The sequence below is a fragment of the Antedon mediterranea genome, chromosome 5 (assembly GCF_964355755.1).
Source record: "Antedon mediterranea chromosome 5, ecAntMedi1.1, whole genome shotgun sequence".
Lineage (NCBI taxonomy): Eukaryota > Metazoa > Echinodermata > Crinoidea > Comatulida > Antedonidae > Antedon > Antedon mediterranea.
Genome location: NC_092674.1, coordinates 21,766,575 through 21,785,466, shown reverse-complemented (window position 1 = coordinate 21,785,466; position 18,892 = coordinate 21,766,575). Strand labels below are relative to the sequence as shown.

The following is an 18,892-nucleotide window of genomic DNA, read 5'->3' as shown; positions in this document are numbered from 1 at the left end:
AGCGCCTGGCCTCATTTCATATGACGTCATTTACTGGCCGGCATTTTGGAAGATTTCATAGCCTGCTATTTCGTAGTTCCTTTACGAAGTTTAGTTGAACTTTACTTGGATTTTGTGAGATCGTCTTTGGTAATTCTAACGTCAAAGATGTCTTTTGATATGAACAATGAAGAGGGACTTTCTGTCAGCAGGTTAAAACATTTTAAAAACAAAGGAAAAGATCAAGAGGTTTGCTTTTTATGTTCATTTTAAAAGCCTGGCACTGGGTGGTTCATTAACAACGCAGACCGCGTTGTTGTGGCGTACAGCGTGCCCGATCGGAGCACTTTCGCCAGGCTTATTTCTGTTTTTTGGTTTGGAAGTTCCGTAAGAAATTGCTTAGCTATGAGAAAGTTGTTTTCTATGCCAACCACTCTGTTTTAACTTAAATGTGTTTCATTTACTATATATATAAATATATAGACATGATGTGATGTTTATTTAATATTTTGTTGAATTAGGCCTAGGAACCTGAAAATTAAAAACAAGGAAGTCAATCATTTATTTCATTGAAGAAGAGTTAAATGTTTTGTAGTGCAGTGTATGGCTAGCCTAACTAAACACTAATAGTAATAGTATTAACTTATAATCTCTGTCTATGATGACTAGGCCTGGCCTAGCTAGGCCTATTTGACCTAAAAGTAAAAGGTACTGTCCTGTAGCATAGGCCAATATTCATCTGTTGCTGTCCTGTTTTATTTTATCTTTCTGAGATTTTTACATTTTACATTTATTAATTATTTGATTCTACTGTACTTTTTGTTAATCTATTAAATAAACTATAAGAAGTTTTTATATAATTGATCAATTAATGTATGTCATCTATACGTAGAAATAAAATTTGGCACACTGTACTGCAAATTCAAGATATCAATCTGTCTAGTAATTTGAAAGTTTTGTTTTTAACTTGCTTATGATTCATTGAGATGACTAGTCAGAATTAGTTGATGGGAATTCTTCATGACTAACTTGTGTTGGAAGGGGTAAATTTCCTTCTGTTTTAGGTTTAGTCATCACAGTTGTACTTCCTAAACATAAGTTCGCTGCCAACATGTTAAAATGTTAACCACTGTATTGTTGGTACGTTGCCAAAAAGAAACTAAATCCAAAACAAACTATCACACAGATTATACAGTCCCAATGTTTGATGTTCCTTTTGGTTTTCAAATCTACAATGTTTTTTGTTGTGAATGTTTATACTGTATTTACAAAAAGTATGCAATTTATATAGTAAACAATTTTATTCAAAGAGTTTACAAAATAGGATTATTTTCACTTTCACGACAATTATTGCTGAAGCAGTTAATTACTCTTACAGGGTTCTCACCGCGCCGGTCGGCCCCGTCCGGCACAAACAGGCTCCCGACCGGCACAAATTATTAGATCTAAGACCTAGCCTAGGCCTAGACAAAATACCTTGTCCTTAACCTTAAAAAAGCCAAATCTGTGCTATTATCTAACATAACAAAACAATAGCCTTTCAGTTCACCCCTTTGTCTCGCAAACAAATTAAACATCGATCAATACAATACAAAGCCAAACGAATCTTGTTAGGGTGGTGTTTATGGCCGATCGGGCACACCCCATACATAGTGGCTTGACGCAAATACAGTACTGGCAAATAGCCAAAAATCTAAACAGTACATGAGTACGTGAAGTGTTTTGTCGACCGATCTCTTGATGAATGCGAAATTAAATAATTAGAAAATAAATAATAAAATTATGCTATATTTATCATCTCATTGCATGCACATTAGTTATTATTAGTATATTATTAAAGTTGTTTCCAGTTAGTTACTGCCGGCACTCTAAATTTATTCCCAGTTAGTTACTGCAGGCACTCTACATTTGGTATTGCTAAACACCGCAAACCTCCAAAAAAAACATAGCAAACCCCACCGAACTAACATAAAAGTGATTGAATCATGTAGTGTACAACCCACTGGGTATATCAATGTAAAAAAAAAAATTAAATTTCTACTGTTAACTTATTTTTGAGGTAAAACATCATTTTTTGGTCAAAAATGATTGCTAAACGCCGCAAACCTCCAAAAAACCATAGCAAACCCCACCGAACCAACATAAAAGTGATTGAATAATGTAGTGTACGACCCACTGGGTATATTATAAATTATTAAATTTCTACTGTTAACTACTTTTTTCGGGATAAAACATCATTTTTTGGTTAAAAATTAGCAATCATTTTTTATCTAAAAAATAAGTAGTTAATAGTAGAAGTTTAATATTTTTTTTACATGGATAGTTACCCACAGTGGGTTGTACACTTCATGATTCAATCACTTTTATGTTGGTTCGATGGGGTTTGCTATGTTTTTTTGGAGGTTTGCGGGGTTTAGCAATACCCCTCTACATTTATTCACAGTTAGTTACTGCCGGCACTCTACATTTATTCTCATTTAATTACTGCCGGCACTATACATTTATTCCCAGTTATTTACTGTAGGCACTCTACATTTATTCCCAGTTATTTACTGTAGGCACTCTACATTTATTCACAGTTAGTAGTTGCCGGCACTCTACATTTATTCCGGTTAGTTACTGCTGGCACTCTACATTTATTCCCAGTTTTTGGCATTTTTTCCAAAAAATCCCTGTACTATAGTACAGGGATTTTTTCCAACAAAATTAGTTACTGCCGGCACTCTTCATTTATTATAGTTAGTTACTTAATTAAAAGAAAATACAAAATGACAAGAGAATATCAAGAGCGCGGCATGCAACGATCCATCAAAGCGGCACCTTTGTTGTAGGGCCGCATCGCCCAAGCGCGACTGTATTGACATCTTTATCGCGGCAAAGGGCTTTGTGCGCGATGCGTCAATAAAGCTCAATCCGACTGTCACATGGTTCTGATTCGCTACTTTAGCACCTTCTTGCTACAAAACCAGGTAAAACGTATAAAATGATGTCATTTTGTTCCAGAAGTTATTATCGTTCCAGAAGTTATTATCGTTCCAGAAGTTATTATCTTATCACATAAATACATACTAGTCTATTGAAAAATAAAAACAAAACAACAATTTTTTAATCAATTTTGGGGGTTGGAGAGACTGAAGTCGTAATCCCCCTCCCCCCCCCCCCCCCGGATTCTAATGGGTGGATCAATTTTCCACAAATAAAATGTTGCAATATAGTTGAGAAAAAGATATACATTTTATATACAACTGAAAATAAGGGAAATGCTGTAAACAATTCATGTTATTATTTCTATAGGAGATGAGAAGAAGGCGAAATGAAGTTACTGTTGAGCTTAGAAAAAACAAAAGAGTAGAAGCTATTTTAAAACGAAGGAATGTTCCAGAGCTAGAACCAGGAGAGGAAGAGGATGACAAACCTGTTGTAATTATTCATATTTTCTTTAAACATACTGTGTTTAGTAAAGCTTGGCTCCCACTACTGTAGGAGACGTAGACGTAATCGAAAAGTAATACAAGAGGGTGAGGGTGATATGAAATTCATAGATTTGGTGATTTCTTATGTTGCGTTGCGGCAGAATTTTTTCTCTAGTGGAAACCAAGCTTTGAACCTAATGGTAATAAATCTTTATACCAAAATTGAATACCTTGCATTTAATTCATATTCATTTTCTAGCCTGCAAATTAACCTTGAAAATTACACTGTGCATGAACCCTCATGTTAAGATTGTTAACAGTGTCTGTACTGATTATGCACATGAAGCCTTTGTTGTGGTTAGAGTACATTTGAAAAAGCTTTACATTTGCATTGACCACAATCATTGTCTCTATTTTTATTTACTTTTGTTAAGATTGAATAAGGCTATTAATGATAATGAATAACTGTAATTGTATTTCAAGTTTGTGTAAACAATTTTAACTATACATACTGTACATTGTTTGCATACTGAATTTAATTACTTTACTTTGCCTCAGTATACAAAGTCTTGTACAGCAGTACTATATGTCTTGTTTTGATATATTGTTCGTTTTAAATATTAGTTTGGAAGCAGCATTTTTTATTGTTTTTGCTGGAAAATGATATAATACTATACTTGTATTGTAATCATTTCAGAATACCAATTTAGAGAGTATTGTAAACGATGCTAAAAGTCCGAAACCTGAAGTACAATTAACTGCAATCCAAGCTGCTAGGAAACTATTATCAAGTGATCGTAACCCACCTATTGATGAACTTATTGCATCTGGAATCCTACCTATCCTAGTACAGTGTCTCACTCGAAATGATAAGTAAGTCAGTTTGCTTAACATAGGCCTACAGTACAGGACAGAATTATTGCAAAAATCCCAACGCATTCAACACGTTGTCGTTGCGTTGTGTTTGCGTTGCGTTGAACGGCTTTCAACGTTTAGTTGTTTATTCAACGAAAGTCATTATCAGCATGTCAAGTAAACAATTAGTTATTTCAACGCTAGCTGCTGCAGCGCTAGACTGGCCGATTGCACGCCTGAACGATCAGTAACAACAACAGGCAAAATACCTATCGGCAGTCACTACCAGATATTTTAATATAAATAAAATATATATGAAGCTTAGATATATTTTTAAGTATTGAACGGACAGTTACCAAATAAAACACACAGTGATATTTCCCAGTGTTTAGTGAAGGAAAACATCGAATAATAAGGTCGATGCCAAGTTAACACTGTACTGTAGGCCTTCCGGGGGAAAACACGATCTCACGTCGTAAAATCAAACAACGTGGAAATTACTGACATCAACACACGAGGCCGCCACCCTGGTTTCCTCAAGAAAAACACCACGTGTGTTATGACGTATTTAACGATCGTTAATGACGACGAAGTAATTAATTTTATTTAGGCCTACATTTTTTAGCTGTTCGAGATTCAAGAGATAAAGTTAAAATATTGTTTCTCTATTTTGGTTTTTATTTTATAATTGTCCCATTGTTTGTTGTAATGTAATTTGAAAGAACTAAAAAATTTGACGTGTCCGACACCCATGAACCAATTTAAATCTTTATAAATCGAACAACATTACATTTTTAAGTACAACAAGCGTTTTGAATACGTTAACAATAGAGCGTGTTGAATGTGTTGAACCCGTTGACCGTTCATTGACGACGTTAAACAATTGAATCCCATAGCGTTGAACGCGTTGAAAACGTTGCGCGTTTTGAAAAGCATCACACTGTAAACTGATTAAAATGTTGGCTGTTCGCTCGCATATTCTCGCAACTCCCATCCCATTCATACAGTTTCAGGAGGAGGCCAATATAATTATATTAAGAAACAATAGTATTAGTATGTTAAAGAGAAAACGCCTAAACCTCGCCTGTAATAATATATTGTCTTGCATCAGAATAAAGTGGTTCTTTATTCTGAATTGTTTGGTTATTCAAATATTTGTGGGTTACACCTTGGCGTGAATAATATGGTATGGCACAGGTTTTGATTTTAAAGAAAACGCCTAACATTGCCCATTGTCATCAAATTGGTCATTCCTATTTCTTGGTTATTATATTTAACGCTTTTCTCTGCATGGGTTACGTTAGGCATCACAATAATTAATTTATAATATAATATATGATAATGATATATTTATGGATAATAATAAAACTAAACGATTTTTTCCCTTTTAATTACGCGTTATTTCATAATGAATGAACTCTTCACCTTTCGATCAGTTCGTCCCTCACGTCACGAAAAGCATGCGTGAAAAAGACGACGACCATGCTGGATCGTTATGTTGGTGGTGTATTGTTGCCTTCCATGGCGGCGGGTGTAGGCTACGTTGTTTTTATAAATAATCGAGAAAAATGTAGTACAGTACTGCGAAGTTTTTAGTTTGGAAATAATTAATTACGATGTGACCTAGCCTCCAAGATTCACCGCCGCCTTAACTTTGGTATTTAATACTCCAGTTAATATAGGCACACAGTAATTGAGGACATGACCACTACTTTTAACTGCGATGGCAGACGCGGCTCATATACACACGGGGCCTACTCGTTAGTAGTAGGCCTAGCCTAGTGTAATATATTAAGCTATGTTTCCGCGGAAAAATACACATTATGTTTGTTTTCTTAAATATTTGTAATACTGTATTTTATACTATTACTACTACTACTAATACACACTGGCAATTTGTAAATACCATACGAATTCGATTGTTCGTTATTTCAACGCAAACTCAACGCAACACATTGTGTTGGTTGAATAAACAGTTCAACGAACTCAACACTTTCAACGCCAACGGACAACGCAGTTTCAACGCGTTGTCAACACTTTAACAATGCGTTGAATGCGTTCAAAATCTGCAATAATTCTGTCCGGTACTGTACTTAATTTTGTTGAAAGGCATAAAACTGACTGGTGATAAAAGATTTATCATTTCAGCATGGGTACAGGGAACATTTTCATTTTAAAATGTTGATAATCAATCAGTAACTGCTGATCAGTTTGAGTTTGGTGTAGGAAACATTGTATTCCATTATTTGCTTAGCAATTTAAAGTGGTATTGTGTACCATATTGACTATGCTTACTACACTGGCAATACCCTAAATAGCATTTAGATATTTCTGATCCTTGTTGGAGGTACGTTGGAATGATAAAAAATATATTCAACTAACTACAGTACTGTAAACAATGTCTTTGTCAGGAACACAGTGTAGCGGGGATTATTTAATGTTATTTTGGCTTCACTTTAGTATTATTTTCTTGCAGTCCGTCTCTGCAGTTTGAAGCAGCTTGGGCTCTGACCAACATAGCATCAGGCACATCAACACAGACGCAAGCCGTTGTACATGCAGGAGCTGTGCCATTATTTTTACAACTATTAGAATCATCTCATCAGAATGTATGTGAACAGGCAGTCTGGGCTCTTGGCAACATTATTGGTGAGTTGAATAAAACTGATCAATTTCTTGGCTTGCTTAACCAGAGCATGAAAGTAGAGTGTTGATACAATGTGTTTTCTTTGTTTAGTTCCCACTAGGACGCAACGCAAGGACGTAAGTTGCAAATGACCAATAACAAGCGACAGTTTGAATAATCGAGCACTTTTGATTGGTCAATTTGCTTGCATTGCGGCTTAAGTTCTTGCGTTGTTATAGAGGGAACCAATCGTGAGTGAACATTATTTTGGAGATCTACACCAGCTTTTAGTTTTTTTTTAGTAGGATGTGGAGAATGATCATGCTAATTGTTTATGAGTAGGTACACTAAATAAAAACTGTTTACCTAAGTATTTGTAGACATAGAGGGTACTTGTATAGATTAGTAAGCTTTTGATACAGGTGGCATAAATGAATAAATCACTAAACCAAGACCTCTTGTTTTCTTCCTGCTCTGTCAGGCTTATTTTATTGTTAACTAATGATTTTATTTTGTTTTGTTTATATAGGTGATGGACCATCATGCAGAGATTATGTAATCAGTCTTGGAGTCGTGGAGCCGTTACTAAAGTTTATCAACCCAAATATTCCTCTGTCATTCTTACGCAATGTTACGTGGGTGATAGTTAACTTGTGCCGTAATAAAAACCCTCCACCAAGTATCGATACAATTAGAGAGATATTGCCAGCCCTATATGCATTAATCCAACACAGAGATGTAAATGTAAGTGTTCTTTTGTTGTATTTGGTGCTTATTTTTTATGGTTAGAAAGTTCAGTTTTCTTATTCAAACCAAAGTCCTTAATAGTCCGAATAGTAAAATCAGTTTTGAATTTTGAATGTTTTTCAAGTTTGTGGTACACCACATATATTTAGTTCTGAAAGGAACTGTTGAGTTTCTCAATGTTTCGATCAATATACTTTGATCGTCCTCACAGTCTTGAATTTTGAATGGTTTTCAAGTTTGTGGTACACCACATATATTTAGTTCTGAAAGGAACTGTTGAGTTTCTCAATGTTTCGATCAATATACTTTGATCGTCCTCACGAGTGATAATAAAAATCCTGAGGACGATTCAGCTATATTGAGAAACTTAACAGTTCTTTCAGAACTTAATAATGTGGTTTACTGCAAAATTTATGTATAACTAATGACAAATTTACAAATCCGGATTCAACAAGATCAAGTCAGTATTTTCTGCAGGCCTCGAATTTTACCGCGGCCACCGCGGCCAGTGCCGTCGGTGCCCTCCCAGTTGGCCTCAATGCCCTCGAAAATTAATAGCACCCACGGCCACTACTGGCCTGCCCTTTTTTTGTGTTGGCCGTGAGTGCCCTTCCCGAGTTTTACCACAATAAAAACCACTAAAGTAGATAGAAAATAATGTCAAGAATATCGGACGAGGCGCAAAACTATCGCCTGTCTTCGTTGCAAGGGGATTTCCCTAAACGCATTTAGAGAAAACATCGAACATATTTATATAACCAAAACAATATCGTCCCGGCCGCCGTGCGTGGTAAATAATGGTATAGATAGTACATTAAAATACAGGGGTGTACACTTTTAATAATAAAGCTAAAAACGTTCCTCGATCGGAGGTCACTGAAAGTATTAAAGTCACACCACCCCCGCCTCAATAATCGAGCTAGCCGCCTTCGTTGAAAAAAAAATTACACGCACTCGACTCCTTGTCCTAGCCAGCCTATCCTCTCCCGCCGCCGATCCGATCAACAAACACACGCGATTCAATACATTGGGAAAACAATTCCATTTGACGCACACGCACCCTCTGATAAGAAATTTCACACGACGTCGTCGTACGTGTGAGTACGAAGGATCGGTCGTTGGAAAAACAATTCCTTTTGACGTACACGCACCCTCTGATATGAAAATACCATGTGCGTTCCTGCATGGTGTAGTCCATTCCATTATACGTGTAAAATTAGGGGTGTCAACTTTTAGTACTAAAGTTAAACCGGTACCTCAACCCGAAGATCGTTGGAAGTATATTATATTTATATTTTATCGCACCCACCTCAATAATCCAGCCGACAGATCATCGAAAAATCTTGTTTAACGACGTCGTACACTAAATTAACAAACGCGTTTTTACCGAACTCAAGGAAATGGTATAGTCCACAATACACGTGCAGAAGGCTAAACAGAGAGAGAGGGGTCGGCATCCGTCCGTCCGTGTTTTGAATTCTTATGAATATGGATTATACTAACAAAAAAGCTTCAGAAATTGAAACTCGGAAAATAACAATAATTTATATTCTACAACATAATGTCATTGGCTTGATTTTTACCGTGGTTAACACTCTGTGTATGAATAGTTGTAGTGGCCTACAAACAAATTGTTTTTGTAACCTGTGTTCTCCGTCCGCTGCGCCTTTAGTGCTGCTAAGTGCTTGCTGTTGTTAGGGTCTTTACCCGTTGGGCCTGGCTTCACATGCCTTTTTTTGATCGCATTGTTTGAAACTAAACGAAACAACTGTGAACGCTAAACATCGTACCTTAATAATTATTATTTATATGGATCGTAAATACACGTAATATTTATATATACCGGTAATGAAATACAAAAAGATGTAGACAGTCCTCTCCTACTACTACTACGCAATCTGATGAATAGGGGAAATACCCCCAAAAATGTTTGCGGGTAGAATTTTTTTTTTTGAAAAAAATTCCACCTGGGCGCTCAACCGGAAACAAGCTATTTTTAAATTTTGGCCTATTTATTAAAATATTTTTTAATTTTGGCCTTGGTGCCCCTTCGATTTAAAACAAATGGCCTTGGTGCCCTCCCATTTGGCCTTGGTGCCCCTCAAATCAATGAAAACCGGAGGCCAAATGGCCTTGCCCCTAAAATCCCCAAATTCGAGGCCTGTTTCTGTACATTTGTCAATTTAACTAGAAAAGACAAGAACTCTCTTTCTCATTGGTGTTTATAGGAAGGTTTAGATTTTGGTCCACACTGTGTAAATGTACAAAAAAAACTAACTGTAGCATTTTGTTTCTCTCTGAAACCTGCCTTCGTTTTTCAGGCTTTGCCTTTTGTATGTCCTTAATATTGTATTTGTTATTTTTTATGATTATGATAGAAATAAAGATTGATTTATTTCATTTACTGTACATTATTGGCTTATTTTATGTGTGTGTAACATACAGTAGATGATATTTAATAAACTATTTGTTATTTGTAGATTTTAGTAGACACAGTGTGGGCATTGTCATATCTAACAGATGGAGGTAATGACCAGATTCAAATGGTGATTGATTCAAATGTTGTACCATTGCTTGTTCCTTTACTAAGTCACACAGAAGTTAAAGTACAGGTATGCAAACAAATTAATGATGCTTTATGTAAAACTCCCTAATGATAATAGTAATAATGAGCATTTGTTGTTATAAAGCGCTCTTAAACTGCTGTTTTAGCCAAGGGTCTAATTGAACAAGAGAGTTTAAAATGACTTTCATTGCATTAACCCTAAGGATAGGCTAGCCTAGTGGACTGACAGTGTGAAGTGGAAGTTGATTCCATATCAAAGGCACTTTTTTGTCTGAGTCTGATTTTATATTTTAGTATTTTCTTGATAATAAAGGTTAGGATATAATGTTTATTGTTCAACTTATTGTCTACTGTGATCTGGAGACTGAGACGAAATAGTTAGTAAAAATCAGTAGATCATATGAACCATGACCTAATACAACAACAGCCTGCCAGTTTTAACATACTGAAACCTGCTACAGTGCTAGTCATGTGCTAACAAAATTTAATGTTCATCTGGTAATAGTAAATTTTATTTGGCATATTCACTTGACGACTTTCTAACATTAAAGGACAACTTGACCGAGGATAGTATTTTTACAATGTATTAGGGATGTACATATGATTTCATAACAATCGCGAGATTAAGGATATTGCGATCGCCGTACAGCCGTTGCCGTAAATTGCTGTGACGTCACAGGTACATCGCAAAATCTACTTAATGAGTCCAGATAAGCAAAAGAAGCAATAAAAAACATCAACATTTATATTTTTTACGATTTATTTACAAAATGTGTTTACTAGAAATTTTCGCAATTTGCCAGACTTAGCCAGAAAACTAATGATGTAAATTTTACGATGCACCTGTGACGTCACAGCAATTTACGGTGAACACGAGGGGCGATATCCTTAATCTCGCGATGGTTCTGAATTCACATGTACATCCCTAATACGTTGTTAAATTTGGTCCTCAGTCAAGTTGTACTAAGTATTTGTTTTATAGTTAAGTGTATGTTTAACTGAAGGTTATTAATCCAATGAAATACACTGGTTTTAAAATAACGTTGTTTTTTTTATTAGACTGCAGCATTAAGAGCAATAGGGAATATAGTGACAGGAACAGATGAACAGACACAAGTAGTCCTAAACTGCAATGCACTCGGCCATTTCCCTGGATTACTCAACCACACAAGAGACAAGATAAATAAGGTAACTCCTATCTTCTCTTTTGATAAACAGTTCCTGCACTTTAAATCTTCTTTTATTTTAACCCTTTTACACCACCGAGCTTATAACAAACCTGTGTCGTGTCCGGATAAATTTCCTTTTCACACCCGATTCATAACACAGGAATGACACGGATTTTATGTAAATTAAATACTATTGTGAGCGAGGATAGTAAACAAACTGAGTGTTTTACACCACAAACACGGGTTCGTCCCGGGTTGACTTGACGCTGAATACATTGCGCATCACTTACCCAGGTGATTCAGCGACCCGGGTAACTTTTTACACTGGCCTACATTTCCGCATTTTTGCGTCCCGGGTACGACTCGGGTTATACAATTCCGGATCAACTCCGCATTTTTACTGGCAGGCAGTGTAAAATGGGTATTAGTGACGTTTGTGATACATCTGTATTCACAAGTGTAGTTGACAAATGTTGACACAGTAATGGAAAAAAAATAAGAAAAAAAGTGTTATACAGTTATAGCTTTATACTGCTTTATTGTAATCCGTTGTTCTTAGTAACCTCTAAAACCAAAGTCATTCATTGCCATGTCATACTTAGATTTAGAGGTTTTGAGAGAAAAAAATATATAATTCCTAATTCAAGCATGAGCTCTTAATTATCTGCATAAACCTATAAAAAATACATTGTGTAATTGTTGCAGAATATGCTGTCTTTTTTTTCTTCAATTTGACAATGATATTTTTGTCATTTTACCAAGGATGGCATACAGTAAATATGTAACTTGTAAGCCTCATTGAATGCCATCTCTAACCCATTCTTTAATATTCTCAGTTGTACATTGTTAATTTTTAAATTGTTGACTTTGTCTTTTAGGAGGCTGTGTGGTTTTTATCAAATATTACAGCAGGAAACCAACAACAAGTACAGCAAGTTATTGATGCCAACCTCATCCCTCGTGTTATTTCACTTCTAGAGTTTGTAAGTCCACTTTCATTGATAGCTCATACCAGCTCAAATACACCACCAAATAAAAAAATGGTTTTACATTTCCATAATAATAATTGGCAACACATTCACTTATGTTATGTGTCTCCTTAATAGAGGTTGATTGTAGTTCTAAAACAAATATTTCCCTCATTCATTTCACATGAAAGTGTTTACGCACGATTCAGGGATGATTCGGCCCGGGACTATTCGGCCTACTTTTGGTGGAACGATTCGGCCTACCTTTGGGCCGAAACATCCCACTTTGTGGGCCGAAACGTCTCATTTTAGACCAAATTCATATTCATTTTTTTTTTTTTTTATTTATCAAGTTTTTAAAGGTGTTTAACAATCCGTATTTTATTGATATTGACAAAGTAGATATAATATATATAATAAATTACTAAAAAAACGTAATTTTATATTCAATTTATTACTTCGAAAACCTTGTTTATTTCGTGCATTCGCCAAGCGGCCAACAGAGGGCGTAACTTGTTTACATCGTTCGCGTGACTAAAAAATGATTATTTTCGACAATGTTTTCAAAATGTTTGCTTTATTGCATCTTTATCCCTAGTAGTACTACCCCATAGTCTCTCTGAAAATAAAGTTTGGGGAAAAAAGCTTATATTATGCTTATAAATGCATATCAAAGCCGATAAATGCAAGTGTGCCGAATCGTCCCGGGCCGAATCGTTTCAGGGCCGAATCATCCCGTTACCTTTACGCACTAGCAGTATTCCCTGAAAGAGGGGTTTTTTTCATCGAGTATTTAGGGGAAAGTTAGTGGAAAAATGACAATACTGTGGGATACTGAATCAAAAGGAATAAAATTAAATAACTAAAACGCAATCACGAATTAAGAGACGTTTACTATGCATTGAATGACAAAAAAAGTAATAATAGTAAAAGCCTATCTTTTCAGTCTTGTTATACTAATTGTATTTCCTGTCACCCTTTGGTGCTTTGTATTTTATTTAGTTTTTAATTTTACTCATTTTATGCAAATAAAAATGATAAAATAAAACAGCCAGAGAGAAATACAAAATTTTAAATTTTAAACATTTTGCCTTTTTGTTCAAATCTTTATCAACTATTCATCATATTTTGCTTATTCTAGTTATCACCAGCAATCGTTGATTATTGCTAAATGTTATTCTCGTTTTTGTTGTCCAGGGTGAATTTCAAACGCAGAAGGAAGGTGCTTGGGCAATTAGTAACCTAACAATCAGTGGTACTCGAGAACAGATTCGTTATTGTATTGACAATGGTGTTGTGATACCGTTATGTAATCTGTTAACAGTGAAAGATACGCAGGTTGTGCAAGTCGTCATCGATGCCATTAATAACATTTTGAAAGCATCTGGCGACCAAAGTAGTCAAGTTGCACATGTCATTGAAGAATGCAAAGGTAACCTTTTTAAGATTTTTCGGTTATTAAAAAATAAACTTTTATTTTTCCAATTCAAAAGATATAAGAATACTTAGTATAAATATATAGATAATAGATATATAAATATACAATCAGGGTTCTTGCTACTCCGAATGCAAATTGTAGTTGTTTTGTAGTTTTTTTTATTTTTTACTTATTTCTTGGACAAGTAGTTAATATTTTTGTGCAATAACAATAGCGATAATATGTGTCAATCTTAATTTAATTGTAAATATATATTCGTATGATATTTTTTTTTTTTACTCATTTCAATAATGATTTAGGCCTATATCATTTGCTTTTTGTTGTTCTGTATTGGGAGAGTAGAAAGGGATCATACCATTAGCAGTGATAGTAATATCTTGACTCTTGACCATCTAACACTCTCATTATTGTAATTTCTTGGTATCATTAGTATCTTGGCATTTTTATTTGTTATGTATATTTCATTTTTTAGGTTTGGATAACATTGAAGCCCTGCAACACCATGAGAATGGTGAAATTTACAAGATTGCATATGAAATTGTAGATACATATTTTTCGGACAATGTAAGTGTGACCTATTTCTAACATGGTATACTGTACAGATAAATTATGTGTTTAAACCAGTCATGTAATCTTAATATGTTAATGTTATGTTTGTTTATTTATTTTAACTTTATTTAAGAGAGGGTAATCGTTCCAGCTGAACCCACATACCAGCTGATATACAGGGACCCTTTTTAAAATATAAACATCTATACTCTAAAACTCTTTACAATATAAAATCAATAAAAACATTACATCTAACAATTTATGATAGACTATGTTTATTAAACTTAATTTCATACTTCTAGAGTTTAAATTCAATAAAACTAAAAGATTACATGAGTATGGTAAATTTACTCTGGGATTTCTGGCACAGCCCTTTCCAAATATAACAACACATAAAAAGAAATAAAGTTATATGTGGCTCTCGCATTATTTGGCTATTTAAACTTGGGAGAATAATCTGTGCCTTGCAGCCTACTGAGCTAAATTGTGCACTTTCGTGGATGGCAAAAAAAAACCCTAAGCCATGAATCTGTATTAATTTCATAGATATAGTTTGCAGAGCTGCTTCGATTACTTGACAAAATATATGATGGTAACCTATACCTTGTGAAACTTAGAAATAATAGATAGATTGTGATTACTATATATTTTTTAGCTCACTGACGAAGATCCTGCTCTGGCTCCAGAGACGGAACCTCAAGGATTTCAATTTGAAGCTAGCGCCGCAATACCGCAGGAAGGTTTCAAATTTTAGATGACGAGGAGAAGGACGAACAACAACAAGAAAAGAAAACAAGATTTACGGTTGTCACTAGAAATCTCCACTTGGCACTTGTCGTGAGGAGTTCATCTCGTTTTTAAAGACTACTGGTTATTCTCTAGTATCCATTTAAAAATGTGCTCAACTGGAGCAAATGTGTGTGAGAAGAGTAGTCCTGTGTTGATGATCATGTGAGATGATGCCGACATTGTGCAACGTTACTGTTGTCACATGATGTCAGGCTACCATCAAGAACCATCTGTGGTAATGAGAATGTGACTGTGTGCTTGTGAGCGATTTAAAATTCAAAGGTGTCTGCGAGTGTGGCGTGATAAGATACGTCGTCAGAGGATCAAAACGTGCTCTGCGCCGTCCCGTGTGGTTGGTGCAATGAGTGCGTGTATAGATGTGTGATAGTTATACGTGAGATCGGATGCAAGTTTATCAGCTCCAGTAAAGGTGATGATGATAGTAGCTAATTCATACAAAAGCTATGGCTTAATAATCGCAGGCTTCATCGCTTGTCTTAACCAAGTTTCTGTATGCTACAATCAAGTCAACTCTATGGGCACATGTACATATTTTTTTATAGTAGAATAAAATAAAAATAATTAAAATACATTGGTGGAAATTAATAAAATCTACAAAAAGCAATGCATTATTATTTGAAAAAAATAAATAAATCCTGATGATTATCGAATAATAAAATACATGCTCATCTTTAGATTAGGTATAATAAAGGATAGAACATATTAAACACCATTCTTCTATACATAGTATGTACAGTAGTATATTAACTTTCATCTATAATCTTTATACATGACATTCAAATACACACATTTTGGCTTTGAAAGCCATTTTGTTTGATGAGTAACCCTTTGTAACCCCAACAAGGTGTAACAGTGTGTACAATAATCACCAAGCAAATCTATGTACACTTATTTTTATTGCCCATTTTGTGTTGAATAATTTTAGGATGGTAAGCAATTTACCTGCGATAGAGTATTTTTCAAAATGTCTAGTCCTCCAAATGCATTTTACATATAACTTTAAAAAATCTGGTTTTGGGAAAGTTTCCAATTTTTAGAGAGAGTGTTAACTACATTTTATTTATGGCTGCGTTTCTAACACTATCCAGTACTAATAATCGTTCAAATAATAAAAATTAAAGACAAAATTAAAATACAACATGCAGTGCTTTAGAAATGTACCATTTGCCTAAAAGATTTGCTTAAAAATGATTATAAAAAAACAAAATATTCTTTAAAAGTTATATACTGTATCATTTTGGATGACTTTCTTATATATTTATATCCTGAGAAATTATTATATATATAGTCTGGCTTCTCCAGCAATGGTTCCACCAATGTTCTTATAAACTTAGTACTCAAGATATTTACATAATTTAATAAATTCATAGACTTGGGTGCTACAATTGGAAAATAAAAAACGTACTTGGATAGCTGGGAAAATAGTTATGGCCTACACAATGCGGCATGTTTAGTTTGGGAAGGGTGATTATTGTAAGGGTGGTTTTTGATAGGACTTATATTTTGTCAATTCGATGTTACCTAAAAAATAAGTATTTGTCAAATGAACTCCGTATATTTTCTACCTAAGTCATAACATCGTCTTCTGTGATAAGTTACAATATGAAATAAATGCAAAATCTACAATAATAGGCTACTATGACCACCAAATATGGTCACATATTTACTATAAAAGAAAATAATTAATTTTGTTCTGTAGATTAGAAAGATAAATGCCTTATTCTGTAGTGGGAGTCCGTATATTAATATTTTTTACTGAATATTTTTATTTTAGAATATGTTTTTACAGTCCTAATATTTTTAATGAATATTTTACATGGCGGTCTCAAGTATTTGGTGTGCAATTTTTCTGTTATTCCTCTCAATGGTTTTTATATTGTTATCTCCTGGTTTTTGTTACATAAATGGACAACTAAAAGTTATTTTAATACAGTAGTCTGAAGTTGATTGAGATATATTAAGACTTATTGAGTTTAATGTAATACAGTAACCTACTATTATGATTCTAATGAAACATAATAAGAATAAAATGCACCTTCACTGCCTAGCATTTGTCTTAGCTAATCATTAACATGAAGTGATTCAATCATTTATTAAGTTGTATGAAACTTTTTTTTAAAAGAGTTGTTTGTTTTCTTCACATTTAGCACATTTTACAGCTTTCTTAACATTAGGCTTAGAGAAAGCATGATTGGGGTTTTATAGAAGATTATTTCCCAAGTTATAGCTTATTTCATTGCTTGTAAAGTGTCTGTAGTATTTTAAAATACTGTACAGTAATCTCTTACTTCTCAGACCATTTATAATTTAAAATGTTGTAAAATTCTTTTTGCAATGCAAATATAAAACCTATGCTGTAAATGTAATACAGTAGAGACGTTACTGCTACTACGTTATTCCAAATCATTATTGATTACTACTGTACTTGCTAAATTTATCATTTTTCTTTAATTTCTTTAAGTTGGTACATGAAAAACATTAATTTTGTCCATGCCTCATGTAGAAATGCTAATAAATGTTTAACCCACAGAAAAAGTTTTTTTGTTGAAAAGAAAATTTTCTTTCATTTTTAGTTTTGTTAGAACTACCAATCTGAACTATAAACAAGGTCATATACATGGCTGCAGTTGCGTGCTCAAATTTGAGTTAGTGTTTATAGTGTTTACCGACCGTCCAACCTACCGATATAGTGAGCTGTAGAGTCGGTTGCTTACTGGTTAAATGGGTTTGTTTATGAGGTGAATGTAGAGAATATTTTCATGACTTTGAATAATTTACAGTCTTTCAACAAATGAAAATGTTCTTCCCATTGAACGAATACAAAACATTTATTACAGTAGTATTTGTTTTACGAGTTAGCGAAATGATGACGATGACGTTTCCAGTGTTTGCGGACTGGTAAAGGTAAGCGGTACTAACATCATCACTGTTACTATACTGTGTGTGCAGATTATAGTGAACTATATGTATGGTTTGTGTAATATTGTAACACACCCACTGTTCCAAAGTACGCTTCCTTCCATCTCTAGGCCTAATCAGTCTTGATTTTGACTTAGTTTTCAAACGTAATAACAGTTACCACAGCCTCCTATTAAAATTAGTTTAAAAATAGAACTATTCAATATAACTTTTTACCATGTAATAGCACTAATGGCAGTCTACTGAACTACACCCAGTACGAAATTAACTAATCAAATGGCGAGGATACACTCAGGTGTGTTTTAATGTTTGGTTCTTCCAGATGTTAGTTCTCTTAATTGAGGACCTAGTCATTTTTTAACATGTATAACCTAAATGTACATTTTGTCATTAATTAATTAGTCGCAATTAGCTTCCATGGTCTGCAATCGATACAAAGGCAAGTTTAATTGAACCCTTGACAAGTTGATTAGTTCGACGGTGATAGTACGTGACCAGGGTAAAGCTCTCGTGATTGGGTCGCGCTAGATCAAAGACTTAAACAAACTTAAACACCTTACACATTTCTATTGTCTGTTTATACGATGAATTAAGTACTGTACATATACGTTACCCACATCTAACTAAAAGCTAGTGTGAATGGCCAGACAAATTACTAATTTGCAATTAAGCTTCCGAGGTGGAACAAGAAAAACGTTAGTCGGATCGGTGAACTATTTCTCACAGCCTATCATCATTGTACTTTTTTCGGAAATATCTTTTTTGGAGTAGTTAGAGCTAGCGGTAAGTTTTTTAACTTGTCATGATGAATTGTCGTAATTTATTATAATATAATTCACTGCACCATCTAATA

General features: G+C 34.3%; 1 protein-coding gene across 1 annotated transcript; it reads left to right on the top strand.

Annotated features, from left to right (window-relative positions):
* Nucleotides 1-46: 46 nt before the first annotated feature.
* LOC140049553 (importin subunit alpha-3-like) lies at nt 47-17,655 on the top strand. The gene is made up of 11 exons (XM_072094453.1): nt 47-228; nt 3,274-3,399; nt 4,090-4,265; nt 6,724-6,896; nt 7,403-7,617; nt 10,101-10,232; nt 11,246-11,374; nt 12,234-12,338; nt 13,521-13,755; nt 14,234-14,325; nt 14,966-17,655. The coding sequence occupies exons 1-11, from the start codon at nt 148-150 to the stop codon at nt 15,062-15,064; spliced, it is 1,563 nt and encodes a 520-aa protein (XP_071950554.1). The 5' UTR covers nt 47-147; the 3' UTR covers nt 15,065-17,655.
* The last annotated feature ends 1,237 nt before the right edge of the window (nt 17,656-18,892 follow it).

Excerpts from the sequence above, each read along its gene's own strand:
- LOC140049553 (XM_072094453.1), top strand. The coding sequence starts at position 148 with ATGTCTTTTGATATGAACAATGAAGAGGGACTTTCTGTCAGCAGGTTA. Across the intron at positions 4,266-6,723 it reads TGTCTCACTCGAAATGATAA|TCCGTCTCTGCAGTTTGAAG; the intron begins GTAAGTCAGTTT and ends ATTTTCTTGCAG. Across the intron at positions 12,339-13,520 it reads TTATTTCACTTCTAGAGTTT|GGTGAATTTCAAACGCAGAA; the intron begins GTAAGTCCACTT and ends TTTGTTGTCCAG.